Genomic DNA, 21,685 nt, shown 5'->3' on the forward strand with positions numbered 1-21,685 from the left:
TCGACCTGGAAAAAGCGTTCGACAATATAAAATGGTGCAAGCTGTTCGAGATTCTGAAAAAAGTAGGGGTAAGCTATAGAGAGAGACGGGTCATATACAATATGTATAACAACCAAGAGGGAATAATAAGAGTGGACGATCAAGAACGAAGAGCTCGTATTAAGAAGGGTGTAAGACAAGGCTGTAGCCTTTCGCCCCTACTCTTCAATCTGTACATCGAGGAAGCAATGATGGAAATAAAAGAAAGGTTAAGGAGTGGAATTAAAATACAAGGTGAAAGGATATCAATGATACGATTCGTTGGTGACATTGCTATCCTGAGTGAAAGTGAAGAAGAATTAAATGATCTGCTGAACGGAATGAACAGTCTAATGACTACACAGTATGGTTTAAGAGTAAATCGGAGAAAGATGAAGGTAATGAGAAGTAGTAGAAATGAGAACAGCGAGAAACTTAACATCAGGATTGATGGTCACGAAGTCAATGAAGTTAAGGAATTCTGCTACCTAGGCAGTAAAATAACCAATGACGGACGGAGCAAGGAGGACATCAAAAGCAGACTCGCTATGGCAAAAAAGGCATTTCTGGCCAAGAGAAGTCTACTAATATCAAATACCGGCCTTAATTTGAGGAAGAAATTTCTGAGGATGTACGTCTGGAGTACAGAGTATGTTAGTGAAACATGGACTGTGGGAAAACCGGAACAGAAGAGAATCGAAGCATTTGAGATGTGGTGCTATAGACGAATGTTGAAAATTAGGTGGACTGATAAGGTAAGGAATGAGGAGGTTCTACGCAGAATTGCAGAGGACAGGAATATGTGGAAAACACTGATAAGGAGAAGGGACAGGATGACAGGACATCTGCTAAGACATGAGGGAATGACTTCCATGGTACTAGAGGGAGCTGTAGAGGGCAAAAACTGTAGAGGAAGACAGAGATTGGAATACGTCAAGCAAATAATTGAGGACGTAGGTTGCAAGTGCTACTCTGAGATGAAGAGGTTAGCACAGGAAAGGAATTCGTGGCAGGCCGCATCAAACCAGTCAGCAGACTGATGAAAAAAAAAAAAAAAAAAAATGATGACAGGCTGATGTGTAGCTTTGCCTGAGGTCTAGGTTAGGTTGGAAGGTGACAGGCTGTGAGTTAGCAAACTCTGGTTGTAGTGCCGCAGTGATCCGTACCTTAGCCCGTTTGGGGAAAAAAATCAACTTTACCATCACTTCATAGTGCTCATATTGTTTACGGCATTTTTCGCATCTTTCTTAAGTCTCGTATCGAACGTTGCTCTATATCCACATGAGCTTACAGTATTCGAAAATTATATATATATATATATATATATATATATATATATATATATATATATATATATAGAACATGTCAAGGAAGCTCCAAAGGTACTGACCGACCGCCGTGTCATCCTCAGCCTATAGGGATCACTGTATGCGTATAAGTTGGGGCGTGAGGTCGGCACACCGCTCTTCCGGCCGTTGTCAGTTTACGTGACAGGAGCTGCTCCTCCTCAGTCAAGTAGCTCTTCAATTTTCCAAGTGTACCCCACTTGGCAACAGTGCTCCAGAGGCCGGACGATCACCCATCCAAGTGCTGACCAGGCCCGATAGCGCTTAACTTCGGTGATCTGACAGGAGCCGATGTCACCATTGTGGCAAGGCCATTGGCACCTCAATATACAGGGTGTTACAAAAAGGTACGGCCAAACTTTCAGGAAACATTCCTCACACACAAATAATGAAAAGATGTTATGTGGACATGTGTCCGGAAACGCTTAATTTCCATGTTAGAGCTCATTTTAGTTTCGTCAGTATGTACTGTACTTTCTCGATTGACCACCAGTTGGCCCAATTGAAGGAAGGTAATGTTGACTTCGGTGCTTGTGCTGACATGCGACTCATTGCTCTACAGTACTAACATCAAGCACATCAGTACGTAGCAGCAACAGGTTAGTGTTCATCACGAACGTGGTTTTGCAGTCAGTGCAATGCGGAGTTGGCAGATGCCCATTGATGTATGGGTTAGCACGGGGCAATAGCCGTGGCGCGGTACGTTTGTATCGAGACAGATTTCCAGAACGAATGTGTCCCGACAGGAAGACGTTAGAAGCAATTGATCGGCGTCTTAGGGAGCACGGAACATTCCAGCCTATGACTCGCGACTGGGGAAGACCTAGAACGACGAGGACACCTGCAATGGACGAGGCAATTCTTCGTGCAGTTGACGATAACCCTAATGTCAGCGTCAGAGAAGTTGCTGTTGTACAAGGTAACGTTGACCACGTCACTGTATGGAGAGTGCTACGGGAGAACCAGTTGTTTCCGTACCATGTACAGCGTGTGCAGGCACTATCAGCAGCTGATTGGCCTCCACGGCTACACTTCTGTGAATGGTTCATCCAACAATGTGTCAATCCTCATTTCAGTGCAAATGTTCTCTTTACGGATGATGCTTCATTCCAACGTGATCAGATTGTAAATTTTCACAATCAACATGTGTGGGCTGACGTGAATCCGCACGCAGTTGTTCAATCACGTCATCAACACAGATTTTCTGTGAACGTTTGGGCAGGCATTGTTGGTGATGTCTTGATTGGGCCCCATGTTCTTCCACCTACGCTCAATGGAGCACGTTATCATGATTTCATACGGGATACTCTACCTGTGCTGCTAGAACATGTGTCTTTACGACACAACATGTGGTTCATGCACGATGGAGCTCCTGCACATTTCAGTCGAAATGTTCGTACGCTTCTCAACAACAGATTTGGTGACCGATGGATTGGTAGAGGCGGACCAATTCCATGGCCTCCAAGCTCTCCTGACCTCAACGCTCTTGACTTTCATTTATGGGGGCATTTGAAAGCTCTTGTCTGCGCAACCCCGGAACCAAATGTAGAGACTCTTCGTGCTCGTATTGTGGACGGCTGTGATACAATACGCCATTCTCCAGGGGTGCGTCAGCGCACCAGGGATTCCATGCGAAGGAGGGTGGATGCATGTATCCTCGATAACGGAGGACATTTTGAACATTTCCTATAACAAAGTGTTTGAAGTCACTCTGGTACGTTTTGTTGCTGTGTGTTTCCATTCCATGATTAATGTGATTTGAAGAGAAGTAATAAAATGAGCTCTAACATGGAAAGTAAGCGTTTCCGGACACATGCCCACATAACATATTTTCTTTCTTTGTGTGTGAGGAATGTTTCCTCAAACTTTGGCCGTACCTTTTTGTAACACCCTGTATAGTCCTACAAAATATATAGTTCAGAAACTGTATAGAAAACGCGACACCTAAAAACCAAACCATACACAAAGACATAAAATTAACAAGAGGAAACAAAACTAAACAAAATGCAACATACATACTAACAATATACGCGGTACAAATATCCAATAAAATAAACCAAATCCTAAACAAAACAAACATAATACTAGCTTTTCCAAAAAAGAGCAATTTAAAAACAAAAATTCGATCCGGAAAACCAAAATACCGGTTTTTGCCAAACCACACATAAAAAAGTTCGTGTAAAGACTGGGCAAAATTATGTATCGGTCAAACAGAATGACTTTTCAGTATTATATGCAAAGAACACGAATGAAATTGCGACACCAATCACTCAAGCTGTTACCTGCATCTCAAAAACCAAAATCACACAGCAGAACATATCGAGAATAAACATTATAAATTCTACACAGAGTACCAAAAACTATAAATACATATGCATACACAAAATCAGTCAAACGATATCCTTAATGAACAAATCGATTTCAATCATAGAAATTATCTAGAAAGTTTTATCACTGCCTAATACAGACTGTGATTTTATTGACATTTTGGAGAACAAGAACAGATAAACACAATTAATAAAAGACGAAAGATAATCCTAGATACAAATCATAACAAAATTTCAATATCGATGAAACACAATTATCATCAGCGAAGAGCAATTATTACACTGTAATGATAAAGCATCAACGCGAATTTTCTTTCAGTCCAGCTGTCGAAAATGTTTCACGAAAATATTTTGTACCAATAGAACGAACATGATGATGATCATGATCTAGCAGCAAATAGTCGGTCGACGGTTGACTCAGTGCTGCAATACGGGCATCTAGGCTAAGTACACTCACCAAATGCAACATCTACAAGTTTATGTGAGAATGGCGCTATAGCCGAAATAGGCTTGCAGCAAAGAAGAAACCTGTCTAATTAAACTATTGCAGCTTACCTGGAATTATTAATTATAAAAAAGAGAAGATATTAGAATAACAGTGTGCGGATTGCGAAAGCATTTTCGATGTGCTGGTCGACAGTGGATGTGTACGCATTGCAAGCGCACTGAAAGGCAGACTTAGTTGACGGACTCAGAAGGGTGTAAAAGCTTGATGATGATTTTACAAATTGTGTGTGATGATGACGCTAGCTCTGATATGTTTCTTGAACTGCACTGTATCTACATCTACATGTGTGTAAATACTCAGCAAGCCAGCTTACAGTGCACGTCTGTGGTTACATCTTATCAATATTGTTGATTTTCATTCCTCTTCCATTCGCGTATACAGCAAGGGAAAAGGGAGTGTCTAAATGCCTCTGTAAGTCCCCACTTTTCTCTGATCTTACCGTCGTAATCCCCACTAGCTTTATGGCACAGTGATCATCTAATGAAGGGTTTCTAAATTTACCAACATGTTTTTGCGAGAAATGTCGTCTTTGGTCTAAGGAAATCCATTTCAGTTCCCCGATCATTTCTGTTTCACTTCCCTATAGGCTATACTGACTTGATAAGATTTTAGCAGTACGTCTCTGAAATTTTCGACTTTTGTTGTGATGCCTACTTGGTAATAACTCAGTACCAGAGGAATATTCTTCAGTTGGTCGCACTAGCGTCTAGTATGCGATTTCCCTTAAAGAACATTGTCCCAGAACATTTCCAACAGTTCTGAATCTTCCATTCCCATTACGTAATACTGATTTTATATGATTGTCCCATTTCATATTACTAATTAGTATTAGACCTTAATACATATATGATGTCACGTGCTCAAGAAGATCACATCTAATTTTGTAATTAGGTCCTTTTGGGTACTTAACCTTGCAATGTCAGAGAACTCTTACAGTGCTGGTAATTCTATCTTGTAAATCATTTTTGTGTGTTGAAAAGATTACAGATACTATTACACTTCCTTGGGGCCGTTCCGATGCTACTTCCGCTTGTGTGTAACATTCGCAGTTCAGTATAAAGTAATGCGTTCTTTTAGTCAAATACCAGTAAACCTCCGATTCTTTAAAGAATCGAACTTCCGTGTAGAAAGCAGCTTCAGAGTTCTCGTGTGTTAATGTGTTAAATACACTGAAGGAAAAAAAATCGCAACATCAGAAAATAATTAATGTAGAGTAATGAAATTTCGGGAATACGTTTGTCTAGGCAACATATTTAAGTAACTAACGTTACAAGACCACAGGAGAAAAGCCGTTGCAGATGTGAGAAGCTGATACATTTATAACCGGTGTAAGAGCCAGAATGTTGAATTCAAGCATGCAAACATGCATGCAATGTGTTGTACAGGTGCCGGATGTCAGTTTGTGGCATTGAATTCCATCCCGTGGCGCTTGGTCGGTCAGTAAATGCTGTTTGTGGATGGCGCTGGAGTTGTCATCCGATGATGTCCCATATGTGCTTGACTGGAGACATATCTGGTGATCGAGCAGGCCAGGGAAACATGTAGAGCAACTGTATAGCATTTTGGATTACAACAGCGGTATGTGGGCGAGCGTTATCCTGTTGGAATACCCTCCTGGAATGCTGTTCATGAACGGGAGCACAACAGGTCATACCACCAGGCTTCCTTCTGTCCAACACACAGTCATCACTGGCACTAAGACAGAACCAGATGTAATCAAAAACACAACAGACCTCAATCCTGATCTCCACTGAGCTCTCGCTTGACGCGCAAAGGGCGGTGGTTTGGAATCAGTGGGATGTACGCTACAGGATATGTGTCACGGAGCTATCCTTGCAGTAACAGATTTGTAACAGTTAGTTGTCACTGTGGCGCCAACTGATGGTCAAATTGCTGCTGCAAATGCGGTACGACGCACCAGAGCCATACACAAAACACGAAGGTCTTTCTTCTAGATAGTGTCACGTGGCGTCCGGAGACCGGTTTTCCTGCGATCGTAATTTCTCGTGGCAACTGCTGCCAGCACCCCTGCCAAGTCATTCCAGCTTCTCGTAGCCCTCCTACACTAGCTCGTTCAAACTCAGTGGAGTGTTGATAATGGCGCCTTCGTCGCCTTAAAGGTATTCCTAACTAACATCAACTCAGCACGTCTAGTCTCAAAGGTAACTAACGCTCACGATCGTTTCAGCGTATGTTTAAAGCAAACCTATATTCGTCCTCCTAGCGGTGCTACTAGGGCAATTCTTGAGAGATTGGCGCGACATCTTAATAGATATTATCTTTCAGATGTAGAAACATGCCTACTGACATTAGTTTGTCACGTAAATCCTCCTTGGTTTTGAATTTTTATTTAGTCAAAAAAGGGTTTGAGCACTATGGGACTTAACTTCTGAGGTCATCAGTCCCATAGAACTTAGAACTACTTAAACCTCACTAACCTAAGGACATCACACACATCCATGCCCGTGGCAGGACTCGAACCTGTGACTGTAGTGGTCTCGCGGTTCCAGACTGTAGCGCCTAGAACCGCTCGGCCACCCCGGCAGCCATATTTAGTCAGTTTACTATTTTATCGTTAAGCACGTAAGCGAGAAAGTTGCGAAAACTTTGAAGTTATGTATAAATTTTGTTTAAAGTTGCTATGTGTTCTCATTCTCAAATAATGCATGGAGGAGAAATTACGGTAAAACCTGAGACCTTAACTTTTAATTCACTTACGTGTTTTCATTGGGCCAGCCGGAGTGGCCGAGCGGTTCTAGGCGCTACAGTGTGGAACCGCGCGACCGCTACGGTCGCAGGTTCGAATCCTGCCTCGGGCATGGATGTGTGTGTTGTCTTTAGGTTAGTTAGGTTTAAGTAGTTCTAAGTTCTAGGGGACTGATGACCTCCGAAGTTAAGTCCCATAGTGCTCAGAGCCATTTGAACCATTTTTTTGTTTTCAGTGGTCAATAAGTTCGCAAATTAAGGTTATTCACCCATGGGGTACCCCTTCGAATGAATGGAAGAATCTTGAAAACAAGAAAAATGTTTTATTATACTGCAGAAATATGTGAAAACACATGGGGGTCATTAAATATACTGCCAAGGGATTCGATAAATCTTTTTGAGTACCGAAACAGGTTTTTAAGAAATATAAATTTTTCAGGGATTCAGAATTTTGCTGGTTTAAGAGAAGTTCTCAAGGACTGATCATAATAAAACACCGAGAACACATTTTATTAAGAACATGAATCACAGACGAAGTAGTTGTCGTCTTCCTCAGCACTGGAACATTGTTGATATGTCCAGACACAGGATAGACACCCCTCCACATTTCCTTTGATAAAGAGTCTGAATATAGCCCATTAAAAATTATGCATACTTCGTCTGGGTGTTCTTCCCCTGATGAAGTCGAAGAACTTTGACTTTAAATTTTTTTGAGCTGTTGTAGTCCTTCCGCCTATCGTCGTCTGCTTCTTCGCCTTTATTTATTCCCCACAAAAAGCTTTAGTTTTCAGCTTTCCTAATCTTCGCTATCATTTCTAGCTTTTTCTTCAACTTTCAAATAATTTTTGTGTGGAGAGGAGGTCAGTATTCGTGCTTTGCCTTTACTCTCAAGTCAGCCTTCTGAGGCAGGTTTAAAAGTTTTTACTAAACCGGTTTTGCCAAAGCCAGTATATCCGAATGAGCACATAGTGCGAGACTGAACATAACATGGCGTTGGGAAGTTGGAATTAAGTTAATGTGCATCATACAAACATTAAAATACACTGATAAACAAGCTGAACCGAAAAAAATCAGATAAATTTTTTATCAAGTATTGCTTCTCTTCGAGACACTGCTCCAAGAAGCACCAACATTGATTAAAATTTCAGCAAAAAATTGAGAATGTTTAGAAGGAAAAGCAAAAGGCGACAGATTACAGGCAGTTAATTAGAACTCCAAGAATGACGGTTGCCATTAGTTATGAGCATCAGCAAACTGATGGCAGCACTAGTCACGGAAATCTGAAGCTACCCACTTTATACCCGGTTTTACACTACTTTCCCCCATAAAATCCGAGTGCCTTTATGCGTCAAGAATTACGCAGCCTTATGACATTCATACAGTTGGTAAGTGTAATATTGTCTTAATATGCTACACTTTTACCGTTTGATTGTACCTCTTAATGAGTAAGATGATAACAGCATTTTAATTTTTTAAATTTGGTCAGTAATTATATGAAGTATTGAAAATCAATGTCTTGTTGCTCCTGGACGTCGTTAGATAGGTAACCTACAACTGTGATGGAGTGACGGTGTCCCGAGATAGCTGTTTAGTGATGTAAATTTCTTCGGCCACATATCTGCGAAGATATTCGATCGTATTTGGCTTAGGAGCCGAACACGTTACAGAAATCTAGAAGTGGAGGATATTTAAATTTTGTACAAAATTTGTGGTATTCAAAGGGAGGTACATGAACTACAAGTTAATTTTAACCAGCGACAGTAGAACTGTGGATAGGTTCGCTTACCATTTATAATTTCGCAATCATGTTACGAGAGAAAAAGCAAACGATCAAACTTCAGTGAGATTGCTCTGAGAAGAGGTTTTGTGGTTTTATTCTTTGAACTAAAATAACAATTAGCATTTAAAGCAACATCCAGAGGACAGGTTTGTTTCATTATCAAAGTTCTGTTAGTTATATTGAAAGCAAACAAGAGGGACATGAGAGACAAGAAAATCATATCACTTGGGGTAACTTCTTAAGCACATTAACTGTGGTAGCCCGTCCTACTCCCAGTTTAGTCAGATATGCCTACGGCAAGAGTTCTCGGTCAAAAATTTGAAGAAATCATTTATAATACAAACGAAATGATTTGGTTCCACCGACTGTTTCAAGTCTGAAATATCTATGATGTATATTTGCAGACTGAAGCAACGAAAGAAAATTTGTACCAAGGTCAGGATAGGAACTCGGCTCTCCTCTTCACTAGGCAGATGCGCTAACCACTACACCACACTGGCAGAGTGACTTTGCGTAACCGCATGGACACTATTGTAGCATGCCTCCCTCCACAATCCAAATTCCCATTTGGAGAGCCTCTGCAAGCCTGCTCCGGTTCAGGGCGAATTCCAGGTGGGCTCAGGTGTGAATGGGAATTTGGATTGAGGAAGGAGGCATTCTAGGGCAGTCCGTGCAGCTGTGCAAAGCCTCTGTGCCAGCATTAGCACATCTGCCTAGTCAGCAGGAGACCCAGTACAAATTTTAATTCGGTGCTGAGTCTGCAAACACACATGGCAGTTGTAACACATTTTGCAAAGCCTATCGGGTCTGTAAAGTTAGTGATGGATATGGCATTACCAAATCGCTCCCCTGAAGACGAAGATAACAGAAAATTCTGAAAATATATAAGGCTAATGATTGCGCTTTCGCATCAGGGATAAGATGTTCAAATTGAAGGGCAGGAACTGTGTCACCCTGCCACAGCCAGGCCCAACAATACACCTCCCCTCATTCTCATTTTCGCGTGCCACCCGCCTCTTGCAGTGAGGGTTCCCGGAGGCAGCGCCTATGCGCCTATGTTGCAGGCGGTTCCCCGAGTCGCCGCGCTGGCTGGCCTGCAGGGGGCGCCAGGAGGAGGCGCTCAGCCTGGTGCAGCGCATCGCGGCCGCCAACGGCACTGCCGTGCCGCCGTTCACTCAGAGGGTACTACGCAACGCGGCCAGGAGCAAGCGCGACAGGAAGGGACTGCTCAGCATTTTCTCCAGCTGGAACCTCTTCAAAAATACAACAGTACTCGTCATCGTCAGGTAAGGAACATACAGTGGTGCGCCTGATAAGTTCAGTGGACGACCCCCTAAACGAGCGCATCGGTCTATCACTGTAAATGGCGTAGAACTGGTATCAGGTAATCACGTGATCACCTCCGGTGATGCAGCAAGAAATGGCTGTGTGCGTATGCCAGTAGATTAGAGTAGATTACATTAGTACTTGTTCCATAGATCATGAATACGACAAATGGCTTGGTTCAAATGGCTCTGAGCACTATGGGACTTAACTTCTCAGGTCATCAGTCCCCTAGAACTTAGAACTACTTAAACCTAACTAACCTAAGGACATCACACACACCCATGCCCGAGGCAGGATTCGAACCTGCGACCGTAGCGGTCGCGCTGTTCCAGACTGTAGCGCCTAGAACCGCTCTGCCGCCCCGGCCGGCATGAATACGACACTTCGTAATGATGTGGAACGTGTCAGGTTAATAAAAGGTGTCTATACAAGATATTACATTACACAAAATATTACATGACACTTAATATTTTTAATTTTTTTGTGGGGGTTGGGGAAATTACCCACTTACTATATCTAAAAATTCATCTAATGAGTGGAAGGAGTTGCCATTAAGAAATTCTTTTAATTTCCTTTTTAATGCTATATGGCTATCTGTCAGACTTTTGATGCTATTAGGTAAGTGATCAAAGACTTTCGTGGCAGCATAATTTACCCCCTTCTGAGCCAAAGTTAGATTTAACCATGAGTAGTGAAGATCATACTTTCCAGTTAGTTGTATGGTATCAAGGAGCAGTGTGGGTCCAAGTGAAGGCGAGATCGAATGACAGCCTGGAGCTGCCCCGTTTAGATGTGCCCATGACTACATTGGCAGCGAAGTAGCGCACTTTGCTAGTTTATCAACGTGGACTATCAAATCTTAATAGAAAGGGATCAGGGACGAGTTAACGCCTTGTCAGTGCACAAGATTTTGTATGGGACATTTTCAACTCAGAGGCGTAGTTAATTTAAAGAGATCAGCTTCAGTTATTCAGTCCACTCACTATATTTATGGTGGTTTTCGTATATTCTGTTATACACCGCTTGAGCCTCTAATAAAGCGTACACATACAGCGTGTTTCAAAATGAATATATTGGTTTTAAGGCTTTGTAGCATTTATTAAAAATGGTTCAAATGGCTCTGAGCACTATGGGAGCTAACTTCTGAGGTCATCAGTCCCGTAGAACTTAGAACTACTTAAACCTAACCAACCTAATGACAGCACACACATCCATGCCCGAGGCAAGATTCGAACCTGCGACCGTAGCGGTCGCGCGGTTCCAGACTGTAGCACCCAGAACCGCTCGGCCACCACGTCCGCCCAGCATTTATTACATTCAGCTTACAGTTATAAATAATAGATCTGTAACAGAACTAGCGAGTTGAAGGGCTAGGAGGAAGTGGGTGTGACATTCTTTTGAACAACTTCTCTTTATTACAGTTTTAAACACAGTAAAGATTTTAAAATCCCAAAGTCATTAGTAAGAGAAATAGTTAATATAATCTTTGACACAATAAATGATGATACTGATAATAACACACAATTTCAAACAGCTGATTCCAATGACTGAATGAGTTGCACACTCCAACTAGTACACGGATAAATGATTTTGACAAGGCACCACCTCCAGTCATGAACAAAACTACCACAAAAGTTCTATACCCAAGGCAGCCCACACTACGTGTCTGCTTATCAAAAGAACAAATTTGCTTGCATGAAATAGCACCGGTACAATAACCAGACACAGCGTCCCCTAAAATATATCGGCTAAGTCTCTCACCAGCGCCCGACAGGTTTCAACACCAGTCTTACTTAACCACTTACAAAAACATAACAAAGTTCATAGACAGAGGCACTGACACACACACCGGCCAAAAGGTTAACGCGGCGGTGCGGCGAGCGGCGTGCTGCAGGAAGACGAGTCGACTCATCGACCCTTGCAGGTGGACGGTTGGATTCCAAGGCAGGTCGCGATGTGGCCGGCAAGCTGACGGCGCCACACTCGCACCGCTCTCGGCGCCGCGCCACAGCAAGTCCCGGCGAGGCAACGCCGGAATTAAAGTCGTTGCAACTCGTGGTGACTTAGTGACGGCACAACATCAAATGATAGAGCATTTCAGTTTTGTTTGTATACCAGTGTGCAAAGGAGGACTTCGAGACGACCAAGAGCGACTGAAGAACGTGTTGAATGAATGAGTCTTTCACGTGTAGTTCCAAGAAATCCGATGGGGAGGCTAATCGTGAATTAGCAGTTCCAATGACAACTATGTGGAGACTTTTAAGCAAACGATTACAACTACGTTCTTAACGTTTGTAACTGTTACAAGCTCTAAACCTTACAGACTATGGTTTAACTGCTAACTTTGAAACGAAATGATGGTGCACGGCGGTGAAGACTTTCTGGACCGTATCGCATTCAGTGATAAATCGACGTTCAGCTAAGAGGAAATGCGAACACACATAATATTTATATCTGGGGGTCAGAAAATCCCCACGAAATGGTTCAGTGGCAACTAGAGTCCCCTAAATTGAATGTTTTTGTGCGCCATATTCCAGCGGAATGTTTTTGGGCCTTTCTTTTTCGGTGAAGCAACTGTAACTTGTGTTTCTTATCCTGATGCGCTAGATTTATGACTCTTTCCTCGATTGGAAGAACCTGAACCTTAGAACTTCATTTGTCAGGAGGATGGTGCACCGCCTCACGGGCACAACTCAGTAGGCGATTGGTTAAATGACTTTGCACCCGACCGCTGGGTTAGACGCAAGGGGCCAGATGATAGAGCTTCTTTTGCATGACCTCCACGTCCACACACGATCTGACACCATACGATTTTTACCTTTGGGGGTTCATAAGGGACCATTGTGTCTGTCACCGCTCCAGCTGATCTACCCAACTATAGAAACAGCATTGTTGCAGCCATTATTCCAGACACACTGACGTGTCTGAGTTGCTCTTTCATTTCACAAGTTAAGCATAATAATGTTACAAAGTATTAAATCCTATGTATTCATGTTGAAACACACTGTATTATTATGATTTACTTAGTTTGGTCTATGTTAGCATTAGTTTTTATCTCTGTTTTTAATGTTAATATCCGTTGCTCGTTCATTTTGTCTATGTACCATTGCCTTTTTGCCTAAAACGTTACACTTTGTTAAATGTCTGAGAGTTATTTAGCTTGACAGCTTACTACAGTTCGTTCATAGTCTACTATCTTTTTAAAGTTTGTAAGCACTCGGATCAGTTCAGATTTTCCGTATCTTCGCCAATAACGACGTAAGTTTAGTTCCTTGTACACCATTGACCTCGCCCGCGCTGTGACCCTCCTCTCAGCCGTGGTTGGCTTTCATAGCGTCCAGAGATGTTCGACAGCTGACAGCGTGAGAACAGTTTTCAGTTCTTTCTTTCTCCTTTGTCCACTCATTCAGATGTTACATTATGCCTGCTTGATTTTTGTGTCCTTTCCTCTGCCATCTCAGATCTTGTTCTGCCGAAGATGGAGTGATTTGTAGTCTTTGCACTCATTGCTCCGACAACATATGATGCATGACCAAATACAGTAAGTGAGCCGCCATGTTACATTAGCCTGCTCTTATGGTTTTCCAGATACTTTATATTTATTATTATTTTTCTTACCTCCACTCCGTTCTGTGCAAGTTTGTGTATCTGAAGATGGGGTTTAACCTCCAAAAACCGGTAGTGGATTGAATAAATCATTAGTAAAATTAAAACGGATCTCTTTAACTTAATTAGCCTTGTCAATGAGAGTTTCAAACCAGGCTCATATCAGCGAGTCAGTAAATGTAGGTTCACCTCAACCACTTTCGGAACACATATTGGGAAGGGAACGTCATGGCTTTGGACATTTGGAGTCGAGAACCTCGCATAGAGCGAAGTCTTAGGGTTATACCACGACTTTCGTCAACTAATTCAGATTGTCATGAACATGAATGAGAGCGGTATACCTCCTATGGGTAGAACTTGCGCCTACCCACTCAGTAACCAACGTTACACCTCAGGGAAGCGGTTACATAACTCTTTAGGAACCAGCCTTCCTGCAGACAGACCAACTCAACCATGATCTCCCTGACCGCTAGACGGTATCCCAGGCGACTATAGAGGTCGTGGCATCGTTGTCGTATTCTCCTCGTCCGCCGCTCGTGGTCTCGCGGTGGCGTTCTCGCTTCCCGAGCACGGGGTCCCGGGTTCGATTCCCGGCGGGGTCAGGGATTTTCACCTGCCTCGCGATGACTGGGTGTTTGTGTTGTCCTCATCATTTCATCATCATCCAGGAAAGTGGCGAAACTGGACTGAGCAAAGGTTGGGAAATTGTACGGGCGCTGATAACCACGCAGTTGAGCGCCCCACAAACCAAACATCATCATCATCATCATCACCATCATCATCGTATTCTCCTCCACAGGCCATGTCACTTAAAGTATTTCCTACGGTATCCTGGTGCCCGAGCTGCATTTAGGCTGGCGCTCAAGCCACTGTGAATGGGCTTCCTGTGTAAGGCGCTGAATGCAGTCGCATTCCGCCAGTCAGTACCTCACGCTGGAACCGCCGCAACGACGACGCCGTGTTCCATGTAGGTGGTCAGCTAGTGGACTTGTAAGATTTCTTGTCTTTACTTCTAACGCAGACTTGCCTGTGTTTCTTCATAGTGCAACGTTGAAACTGAGATGTCCTTCTGAGACTTCAACTCGTACTGCGCGCAAAACTTTTACCGTGCCATCAGAACTTTAACTTTTGCTAGGATAGTGCACAGTGTATTTACTAATTAGCGATATTTTCTAGCAGCGTATTTTCTTCTTAAAGGCCTTTAGTCTTCAGACAATATCGATGTTTATTCGTTCTTCCAAGAAGTAACTGTTTTTGTTCAGGCCTTTGGTCTCCCTCATATTACTATTTTACTTTTTACTCTATTAATTGAGAAAACACTTTTTTTCAATACTGTTTATTCCTTATTCGAGAAGTAACTGTCTTTGTAAAGCGATTAATTCTTACATTGTATTAAAATTCGCGTCGAAGAACCTGAATTTTTTTCTTGTTAAATAAACTTCGTTCTTACCAAATCTACACGAACATTCCTTGATTGCCAAACCAGGCGGAAATAACAATATCTACGGTAATTCTGGACAATTTTGTTTATATTTGTGGCATCACGTTACCGGGGTCATCGATCTTATGATGTAACCATACTTAGCACTGACATTCTGCCCTTTCCCCCATCTACCTTTCTAGCCAACTACAGTGTAGTGTCAAAAATAAAAGTGCCAATAAAAAAATCAAAGATTGTGTTAGTAGGAAATTAAAAACCCACTCACTTTCTCCTCCCCCTCATTCCTGTCGCCAGCCGATCAAAAGTTTCAAGATGGGGAACTAGCTCAATTGTGCTATATACTCAACCGCCCTCTGCCTCTTCTCCATCTAGTCACAGTGAGGTATTAAAATGACGCTTAAAACGGCGTCGCGTTACATTATTTCCGAAAGATTTTTACATTGTGTGAGGCTTTGGGTAAAATTTATGTCGTTTGTCCGAGTTTATAATTTATAAGTTGGAATATTTGGTACGTCTTGTGCGATTGTTAGATATCACAGTCTTTTACAACGGTGCAGACAGCCAGAAAGCGATGGAGAACGTACTCCCCATAGTCTTCATTCCACAGGACCACTTCTCAGCTCGCCTAAACTGAAATAAAATGTTCCAACTCTCTAAGCATAGTGCAAAAGGATCAGGAACCACGACGATAAATGTCTGCTATCGTCTATATTACCTGTAGAAAAGAAGCTAATACGCTCCTGTTTTATTGAAAGACTGAAAAGTGTGGTAGCAGTTGCCTCATTCTGCATTCCTCAGCACCTTTAAAAATTTTCCCAAAAAATTTGGCATGCCAACATATTGGCCCTCTTTCTAACATGCAACTGACGTCAAGTTCCACCCACTGATTCAACGCTCTAAGTCGCTCACACTCATCCACTCCAGTTGCCCTTTCTCACTCATTAATTCAGGCCAACTCATTATTATCTCGCTGTGTGTGTCTATCATTGTCTCCAGTGTCACAGCCCCAGTCCCTTTCGTTCTGTCCACTACTACTGTCTCCTGTCACTGTCTCCATCTTATTCTCTCTTGTTGTTACTATCTCATTCCTTCTTTTGTATCCCACCTGGGAGGCGGCGCGTGGGTAGGAACGGGAAAAGGTAATACAATTCGGTACTGCTAGAACGTGGTTTACTGTTGCAAAAACAAGGTGATAAAACGATTACATAACTTTTTACGTAGGTGCGATGCTGAAGCGAAGTGTCCTGGCTGGCTGCACCTGATCAAATGGGCTGAAGCAGTCGCGGAGCTCGTAGAGCTCGACAGCACCGGCTAGAGGGCGCTGTCATCTGTCTCTCGTAGTGCCAACTTGAGAAACTATTTCGTGGCATCATTGCTATCGACACCACACCCTCTTTCCTATTGTTGCTATCTCTTACCGCTGTTGCGCTCTCTCTCTCTCTCTCTCTCTCTCTCTCTCTCTCTCTTTTCCTCGTTGTTATACCCATATATTGTACTCTGTCTCTTATCTTCACTAGCTCTCGGCCACTTTCTCTTTATTCCGACCTCCCCCTGACACTGTATCCGTCACTTTTTTTCCTAGCACTGTTCTGTCACTGTCAACAATGTACCACTGCCACTGTATCCCTCTCTTTCCCCCCTCTTTCTTCCTCTCTTCCGCTCTTTTTACAACACACACTGCCTCCTATCTTCCAGTATTTATTACTTTCTCATCTCTTTGTTACTTCCACTGTCTTCTTTTTTCTCAGCATAAAAAAGCTCGAATATGTCCACATGCCAAAATTTTTGGGAACATTTTAAAGATGGTGAGGAAGGTAGAATGAGGCAGCTGGTACCCCACTTTTCAGTCAGTCTTTCAAGTAAACTGGAACATATTGTCACTTTTGTACTTCAATAGGAACATATTTCCTTGGATCTCCTTCTTTTACCCGCTGCAGCAGGGCATATAATTCATATTAAAAGAAATGTATTGGTCAGTAAAATTTAGATAGTTTAGTTATATGAGACTGAAATAACACAAAATTAATTTTACATCTCAGACCAGATCTTATGTGCAAAAATGTTTTGCATGTACTACATTACTACAACAAGGGGATTCGATAAAGGACACACTGCACAATCAAAAAATGTTGAAATGTGTGTGAATGCATATGGGAGCAAACTACTGAGGTCATCGGTCCCCAGACTTAAACACTACTTAACCTCACTTATGCTAAGAACAACACAAACACCCATGACCGAGGGAGGACTCGAACCTCCGGCGGGAGGGTCCGCGCAATCCGTGAAAAGGTGCCTCAAACTGCGGGGCCACTCCGCGCGGCTCGTTACTTTAAAAAACTACGTTTTGCGTCACACTGGATTTTATGTGCGTGTTTCACTTGTACAAGTAGGGTAACTTTGGATCTCTGTACCTTGGAAACGGATAAAGATATCAAGAAAATTTCCAGAGTTATTCGCGATCGGGGTTTTACGAAAATATCGTAAAAATTTCAGCCATTTGATGTGCATAGCCTTCTTTGAACCCTCGACTGGATTTTGGTCCGCTAGTGATGTAGAAAATACAGTCTCGGAGCACTATGGGACTTAACATCTGTGGTCATCAGTCCCCTAGAACTTAGAACTACTTAAACCTAACTAACCTAAGGACATCACACACATCCATGCCCGAGGGTAGAAAATACAGTAAAAAAAGTCTTTCTTGTAGGGTTTTGTGATGAACAACTCATGACCTAGTGGTGGCTCCATACGTCCCATCAAGTCCACCGTAGGTCACATCAAATGTAAAAATAATCAACCAATTCGCCCCATTTGTCTTTAGGACAGTGACACTAAGAAGCTCCTTCTGTTCGGTGATAAAATGGTCCCTAGCCCAACGGTTATTCAAAACACTTGATCCCCACCTTTCTGTCACCGACAGAACACGACGTATGACCACCGGAAAGTCCTGTTTTTGTGCGCGGCATTTTGGAACTTTCTAAATACGTATGCTGTCCCCATGCACACCGGTGATCAATGTTCGCACGTGTAAAAAAATGGTTCTTCAAATAATTATTTCTTGTCGTACGCAGCACTCGAAGCAGCTCAGAGACGATACCTGCTGTCTGTTGCCATTTACGACAAGTGAAGAATAATCTCGGACACTTCACACGCAGTTTTATATAATGCAGCGTGTGGCACACAAAACAGAACATGGAGAACGAAATTCTGGTTTTACAGATAAATACATATTGGAAGTAATTTCACTTTTACAACAGTTACCAGTCACAGGCGATGTATCATTCGAATGAAACACAGTATTGTCAGCCATTATTAATGGCATCTGAGACGTAAGCGGACACGAACAGATTCACGGCGGAACGTAGCACATTCTCGCATGATTGAGAAAGATCGAATAACTTCAAAGCCGGCCGGTGTGGGCGTGTGGTTCTACGCGCTTCAGTTTGGAACCGCGTGACCGCTACGGTCGCAGGTTCGAATCCTGCCTCGGGCATGGATGTGTGTGATGTCCTTAGGTTAGTTAGGTTGAAGTAGTTCTAAGTTCTAGGGGACTGATGACCTCAGAAGTTAAGTCCCATAGTGCTCAGAGCCATTTTTGAATAACTTCACAGATGTTTTTCGAATAACTTCACAGATATTTTTCTTTTTCTTTATTGTATTTCGATTCCCCCCTCTCCCCCTCCCCCAGAGGGGGAGGGGGGCTGGCAGCAGCGTAATACGCCCATCTGCAGCCTACAGATAAAGTAAAAGAACATAATGAGGAGACATAACAGTAAAAACTGGTGATAGGATGCTGACTGTTTAAAACTGGTACATGGCGAAAAAGTTGTGAAGAAAACATAAAAAACAAAGAGGTCAGTGATGCTGATTAAAACCACTTAAAAATAGACGGGGCACAATTAAAAAACATGTGGACAGTTGGTTTCTGTTCGCAGCACTTTAAAAAGGGGACACACAACACTGAACACTCAAGGAAAACACTGCATGATAGAATACGAAGGCATATGGGTATGGAGGGGGGGGGGGGGACCGATGGAGGCAGAGGGCACAGAAAAAGGGGGAGCAGGGCGGACGCGAGAAAAAGGAGTGGAAGACAGTACAGGGGAAAGAAAAAGGACTCTGGGGAGAGAATGGAATTAAGGAGTGAGTAGGGGGGGGGAAGAGGATGGAGGGGGGGAGGAGGGGGAGCCTGGGAAAAGGACAAAGGGAGGGAGGAGGAGGAGGTTAGGATCATAGTTGATAGGAGGGATAAATGGAGGGAGAGAGGACTTCGTATGGGAGGGGGAGTTGATGGAAGCCACCTCAGGAAAGGGAATGAAGGGTGCAGTGATAGAGGGAAGAGGGGGGGGGGGGGCACAACGGTGAAGGCGCGGCAGCGAGCGTGGGTTGGAGATGAGCAACCAGGGGATGAGGGGGATCAAGTCGGCGGGAGGTTTAGAGGATGCAGACATGTTAGAGGAAAACGAGCAGATGGGGGGAAAGGAATCAGGTCGTAGAGGATCAGTGTGAGGGACTTCACAAATGCTGACACCTCGTTATTTATACACTGAAGCGTCAAAGAAACTGGTATAGACATGTGTATTGAAATTATATATATATATATAAAAACAGGCAGAATACGGCTATGTGGTCGGCAACGCCTATATGACAGCAAGTCTCTGGCGCAGTTGCTAGATAGGTTACTGCTGGTACAGTGGCGGGTCATCTACATTTAAGTGAGTTTAACGTGGTGTTATAGGCAGCACACGAGCGATGGGACACATCGTCTCCGAGGTAGCGATGAAGAGGAGATTTTCCCGGACGACCATTTCAGGAGTGCACCGTGAATGTCAGGAATCCGGTAAAACATCAAATCTCCGACATCACTGCGGCCCTAAAAGGATCCTGCAAGAACGGGACCAACAACGATTGAAGAGAATCATCCAACGTGACGGAAGTGCTGCCCTTCCGCAAATTCCTACAATGCTGGGACATCGTGTCAGCGTGCGAACCATTCAACGAAACGTCATCGGTATGGACTTTCGGAGCCGAAGGCCCACTCATGTACCCTTGATGATTGCAAGAGACACAAGACTTTATATCTTGCCTGGGCCCATCAACACCGACACTGGACAGCTGATGACTGGAAACATGTTGCCTCGTCGGACGAGTGCGTATGTATCCTCTCTGATCACATGCATTCATTGATGTCCATTGTGCATTCCGAAGGACTTGAGTTATTCCAGCACGTCCAGCATTGCTACAGAGTGCTTCAGGAATACTCTTCTGAGTTTAAACACTTCTGCTGGCCACCAAACTCCACAGACATGAACGTTATTGAGCATACCTGGGATGCCTTGCAACGTGCTGTTCAGAACAGATCTCTACCCCCTCGTACTCTTAAGGATTTATGGACAGCCCTGCAGGATTCATCGTGTCAGTTCCCTCCAACACTACTTCAGACATTATTCGAGTCCATGCCACGTCGTGTTGCGGCACTTCTGTGCGCTCGTGGGGGCCCTACACGATATTAGGCAGATGTACCAGTTTCTTTTGCTCCTCAATGTATATGCTGGGTGCAGACGGTGAAGGGAACACTTGTTCCAAAACTGCTGTCACCTCAGCCAACAATGCCCAACCAGCACCCTTTATGGTTACAAAATTATTTATATTGTGGTTAATAACTCATAAATTTTGGACTCCAGAGTTTTCCAAACGGAACTGACAGTAGATGGTGGACTCTAAACCGTCTCCATTTTAATTTTGTACCTTTTCAAATTTACCATATTATATTGAAACTTAGCACCAATTTATTATTAGACGTAATGAATTTAATGCCATCGTCTTGGCTTTGTAGCTTAATGACACAGATTAACTAATCAAACTTGTTGAACAAAATTTAGGTATAAAAATTGGTTTTACCTTAGTAATTCAAAAAGTAAAAGAGATAGGTTTCTGAAAACGTCTGCCATGTGTTTGATAAACTGTATCTAATTCCCGAAAAGGAACTTACTAGCTTCAATTTTACGCGACTTTAAGAATTATACAGAAAGTGGGATTTCGAAGTAACTAATTAGTTGAAACTTCCTGGCAGATTAAAACGGTGTGCCGTACCGAGACTCGAACTCGGGAGAGCACTTGTCCGCGAAAGGCAAGGTCCCGAGTTCAAGTCTCGGTCCGGCACACCGTTTTAATCTGCCAGGAAGTTTCATATCAGCGCACACTCCGCTGCAGAGTGAAAATCTCATTCTGGGAACTAATTAGTTAACCATGTGGAGATTCACGTAATCATTGTTTTCATAGTCTCACATAACCGGACAAACTTTTGAAACAATATTTAATCATCTAATATCATGTAATTATTTGGCGAAACAGCTTTGTTAGTGGCTTACATCATGCGTGATGTTCTCTGTTGGGCTGAACTTGGCTGAGCGACTGGGAAAAATCAATATTTTATTCGCCTCCTTAGCACTGGCTTGCTTCCTCACAGTAGGTCTGATGTAATGTTAAAGGATACATAAAAATGGTATCAAGTTATATTATCGTGTTGATACTGATGTAAAACTGCGTGCATACACAAACCTCTGTATTCAATCAGTGTAGAATTAAAATTGCTATTTTCCCCTTAATTGCGCACATGTGTGCACACCT

At 43.0% G+C, this 21,685-nt stretch overlaps 1 protein-coding gene across 1 annotated transcript in view; it reads left to right on the plus strand.

Moving 5' to 3' along the window:
• LOC126176190 (solute carrier family 22 member 7-like) overlaps nucleotides 1-21,685 on the plus strand; it is a 139,523-nt gene that overhangs the window by 69,739 nt on the left and 48,099 nt on the right. Inside the window, exon 6 of the mRNA XM_049923334.1 lies at nucleotides 9,750-9,971. Within this exon, the coding sequence (XP_049779291.1) occupies nucleotides 9,750-9,971 (222 nt within the window). The remainder of the gene's footprint in view (nucleotides 1-9,749; nucleotides 9,972-21,685) is intronic.

Source organism: Schistocerca cancellata, chromosome 3 (assembly GCF_023864275.1).
Source record: "Schistocerca cancellata isolate TAMUIC-IGC-003103 chromosome 3, iqSchCanc2.1, whole genome shotgun sequence".
NCBI classification, from domain to species: domain Eukaryota; kingdom Metazoa; phylum Arthropoda; class Insecta; order Orthoptera; family Acrididae; genus Schistocerca; species Schistocerca cancellata.